The sequence below is a fragment of the Priapulus caudatus genome, unplaced genomic scaffold (genome assembly GCF_000485595.1).
Source record: "Priapulus caudatus unplaced genomic scaffold, Priapulus_caudatus-5.0.1 Scaffold524, whole genome shotgun sequence".
In the NCBI taxonomy this organism is placed as follows: Eukaryota; Metazoa; Priapulida; class Priapulimorpha; order Priapulimorphida; family Priapulidae; genus Priapulus; species Priapulus caudatus.
The window spans coordinates 89,006-93,484 of NW_014577585.1; the positions used below are offsets into that span (position 1 = coordinate 89,006).

Here is a 4,479-nt window from a genome sequence, read left to right on the forward strand (position 1 = left end):
TATATAATATTATATATATATATAATATATATATATATTGATATTGATATAATATTATATATATATATATGTTATATAGTTATATAACATATAACCTAAAATATAATTATTGCAACGAGTATTAATATACGTTATCTACAATAAGCTATTTTTTCATTTATTGTAAAATTATAATTATCATTACATCATTATGATTTTTATTATGAGAATTTGTTTTAAGACCTTTTAAATAAAATCGCATAATAATAATTATCCCCATTAATATAGTGAGCAATTGTTGAGTCCTCTTGCTCTTTCTTTATAATATTATTGTTGTGTTGTTGTCGGTAATCTTTTGGCATGTATATATACATATTTTTACTGTTGCACATAAACATGAACTATAGACACAATAACACGAAGCCAAAATTCCTTTCACAAACATTTACTTATATATATATATGGCAGCATACATACTTACACAATTATTGCAGCGTTCCTACATCTCTCGCAAACTTCACCTCAAATGCAAGCATTACCGCTAGCGAATCCATTCCTTTATTAACATGATAATGTTACGGTAAAAATCTGCTTACAGGAAAACGCCTTTTAATACATATAGTGCCATCGACAGGTAAAAATTTTATTAATAATTATATTATAATAGCGAGCGTTGCGCCATTCACTGTGCTGTGTTCGTCGTTCAAGATGGCCAATCGGTACGCCAGGAAGTGCAGGGGCGTACTGAGAGACGCATAGATAGAGCGAGGCGCACGGAGAGACGCATAGATCGAGCACGACGCACTGTGAGACGCACAGATCGAACGTGACGCAACTCTATTGGTCCGAGTGCGCACGAACAACAGTACTGCGCCATTCTTTTAAATCCGGATGCATATTATGCAACGGAGTGAACGGTTATCCGTCTCTAATGTTTTACTTTGTGTGCAGTCCTGCAAGGTCCTCGTAGATTATACTTGCGCATATCATATAATTTTGTTAACTGTATTGATCGGTAAATCATAGCGACCGGTATACATGGCGATCTGTAGTGTCTGTAGCCCATGATGACGGGTAGACTAAACTGACAGTTGTTCAGTAAGTAAGTCATAGCAGTCATGGGGACATCGATGGTCACATTTGCACGTGACGGGAGTGTGTTGATACATCCACAAGTCCGCTACAGATGCTGGGAGTGAGTCTTCTCCGTCCAGTAAGGATAGTGCATCGAACTCATTGACCCGACGGCTGGCTCCGCCTGGCGGCGACAGGTCGGAAATCCGGGATAGGCCGGAGCCGGTGACCCAAGGTCATTGACGTGCTGCATTCCGCTGTGGTTCATGTTGTATCCATTCATGAAACTCTGCAATGTACAGAAATAAAGGGTAAACTACAAAATACAGCATTCTTTATGGTTAGTTGAATGAGCACGTGATACTGCTATGAGCTCTGTATGTCCAAGTAACATGGGCGCATATTTAGTATCTTTCACATTGTACAAAGAAAGTATATGCAATCAAATGTACACTATTAGTATGTCCTCCGATATGAAGCTGATGCGGTGTATTACAACAGCATACGTATTCTCGAATTTCGCGTATACTCTTTTCTCTGAGCCCTTCCCAGTGGTTTTATGGACCAAGGGAACAGGGGCATTAACTTTCATGCAGGGAACAGGGGATATTGTCGAATTATTTTCAGGGAACGAGAGAGCTCGGATTTTCCATCTTTGTGATTTTTTCACAGTTTTCTGAGACTGTTTACCATAAACTTTGAAGTATTTCAAAGCTATTTCAACACAGTGTGCTGTAAGGACCATTAGGGTCCACAATTATAGGTCATTTTTCACTCCAGCGTCACGAGACAATTATGGGGAACAATGGTAAATATTTTGGGGGGTTAAGGGAACTGGAAAATAATTTTCGGGACCGTGGGAACACAATTTTAGGGAACAAGTTTTATAATTAATGGGGAACAAGGGGAAATTGCATAAACATTAAGGAATCAAGGGACATGCACCCACCCTAGAAGGGGCTCATTTATCTCCTTCCATGTTACCTTTCAAAAAAACGTGAATAACTTCGTTAAGAAATAAAATTTCCATAAAATATATATTGTTGATATTCTTTCGTTTTTTTTAATTAATTAGCCGACCCAGCGTTACGTGCCCCCACCATGCCGATTTTGCTGCTATAAAATAATTGTAGAATAATACAAACATCGAGCATCCATAATATATATTTCCATTTGTCCCAATGTTGTCCACAACTAAATTCTAAATGGGTTTTATCCTAAATTCTGCCTAGTTTATTAGTTATTATATGCGTTTATAATTATTATATTTGTTTATATGTTTAATTTAATTTATTGATTATAATGCAGAAATAATTATGGAAACGGAGATGGCCGCGTGAAATATGAATACATAAATATTACTGATATATAAACGAAGGATGCCTGAACATCTCATATATTCTAACATCTACCAAATTCTTGCAATATATATATAACAAAAACCTCTGGAATTTACTCAAAAAATTCAGCTTATCGATGTAAACAATTCTAGTCATAAATATTTACCCCGTGTTTGTAAGAATTTATTTTGGTTTCCGCACATAATCATTGTTTAAAACACGCTGTAACGTTTACCTCCAAGCAAGATAAATAAGTACAGTATAAGCCAACATAGTTAACGACAACTGCTTTCCAACAAGTACGCATCCTCGTACGCACGCTAGTACACGCGCGCACATGCGCGCACACAGGAACACACACACAAACACAAACACACAAACACACACACACGAACACAAACAAACAAACACACACACACACACACACACACACACACACACACACACACACACACACACACACACACACACAAGCATGCATATATTCGTATATCGTGAGGATCGTCTGTAATTCCAGCAGTTATTATATATTTTCTATTCGTACCGTTGTGAAATTATTCAACATTGTACATATGTATTTCATTGAAGTAAATTATAATGGCTTTCTAAGAATATTAAAATCAGCATATTGGTCTAACGCGATCCGATAACCCCGACCACGCGCACAATAATTACGCATAGTATATACTATTCAACGGGTAGTATACTACACCCATTAAAATGTGCTAGTGTGATACAGTGCTGCGGTGGCATGCAGTAGAAACGAATGTAAATCCATATATTGCGAACGCATGAATTTGTACGAAAATCTTAACCAATTACTATTAATCGATGTAATAACTATTATTAATTTCCCAAAACCGAAATTTAGCGTAGAAATATGTAATCGTACTGACACTTTTATTGCAATCGTAATATAATTTCAGTATAAAACAACTCGTTATGATATGCTAGACTACGTTTAACATAACTGTAAAAGAAATTACGCCGCAAAAACTATTTACAAATTATTCACCGTTCCTTAAAGTGGTAAATTCAATAAATATAATTGCCATTTGATAAGAAAACAAAGACGATTTTACAAGTGTAACCGGAAAATCAGAATACTTACGGAGCACTCGTAATAAATATCAAATTGGCAATATAGCTAGCGGCTGCTTCCACGTATGTGCAATGAAACGATCTAGCTGTTTGTATATAACGGAATGTGTATATCATAGACCGGCTATGTTTATGCGCTGTTTGCACTTGAGGGTTTTTCACGCGGGCTGGGAGGCTAGCGAAGCGACGTTTGTTTAAATCAACGCGTGATCTTATGGCAAAACTATTGCGTTTAAAAACTTAATTGAAACTTTGGCAAGTCGATTATTCTACTCAGTGAACCATTCGAAACCATTCTCAGAAACGACACATGCCAGCGTATAAATATAAGTTTGTGCGCGCGTGAACGTGTGTGTGTGTGAGTGTGTGTGTGTGTGTGTGTGTGTGTGTTCCTGTGGGTGTGCGTGCGTGCGTGCGTGCGTGTCTACGTGTGTGTGTGTTCGCAGAAACTATCGTTAGCTATTATTATACTACTAAACTATATACGCTAGCGCTGATCCCGTGTAAGAGCATTACGATGGAATCCGGCTTTTTATAACCGGCTATTCGAAATTGCCGAATTAAGGAACCGGATTACCTGAAAAAATTCCTATTTACAGAAAATGAGATATTTACGCGAGATCCCGTCGCTACGCTACTGCCACCGTGAGAAATATTCTATTATGATGAACTCTCCCGCGTGAAATTAAACTTGCTGGACGGCTTTCCCGGTATTTGTGTGATACGCTATAGTGTTAGTACTGTGATTAAAGAACTATTGTGCTAATCATTTGACGAAATCGCCGGTTGGGATAAAAACGCTTATGGTGTTAGCGCGCGTTATGTGTTAGGATGGCTATGATGGTTATGAAATAATAATTATTATACTATTAAATAGTAATAAAATTCTTCTTCTTTACCATCATCACCTTCTTCTTCTTGTTCTTCTTCTTCTTCTTCTTCTTCTTCTTCTTCTTCTTCTTCTTCTTCTTCTTCTTCTTCTTCT

At 37.1% G+C, this 4,479-nt stretch overlaps 1 protein-coding gene across 2 annotated transcripts in view; it reads right to left on the reverse strand.

Moving 5' to 3' along the window:
* Positions 1-408: 408 nt before the first annotated feature.
* LOC106811287 (forkhead box protein L2-like) overlaps positions 409-4,479 on the reverse strand; it is a 15,265-nt gene continuing 11,194 nt past the window's right edge. For both annotated transcript variants that reach the window (XM_014814854.1, XM_014814856.1), the window contains one exon: positions 409-1,342. In XM_014814854.1, the coding sequence (XP_014670340.1) occupies positions 1,160-1,342 (183 nt within the window). In that variant the 3' untranslated portion in view covers positions 409-1,159. The remainder of the gene's footprint in view (positions 1,343-4,479) is intronic.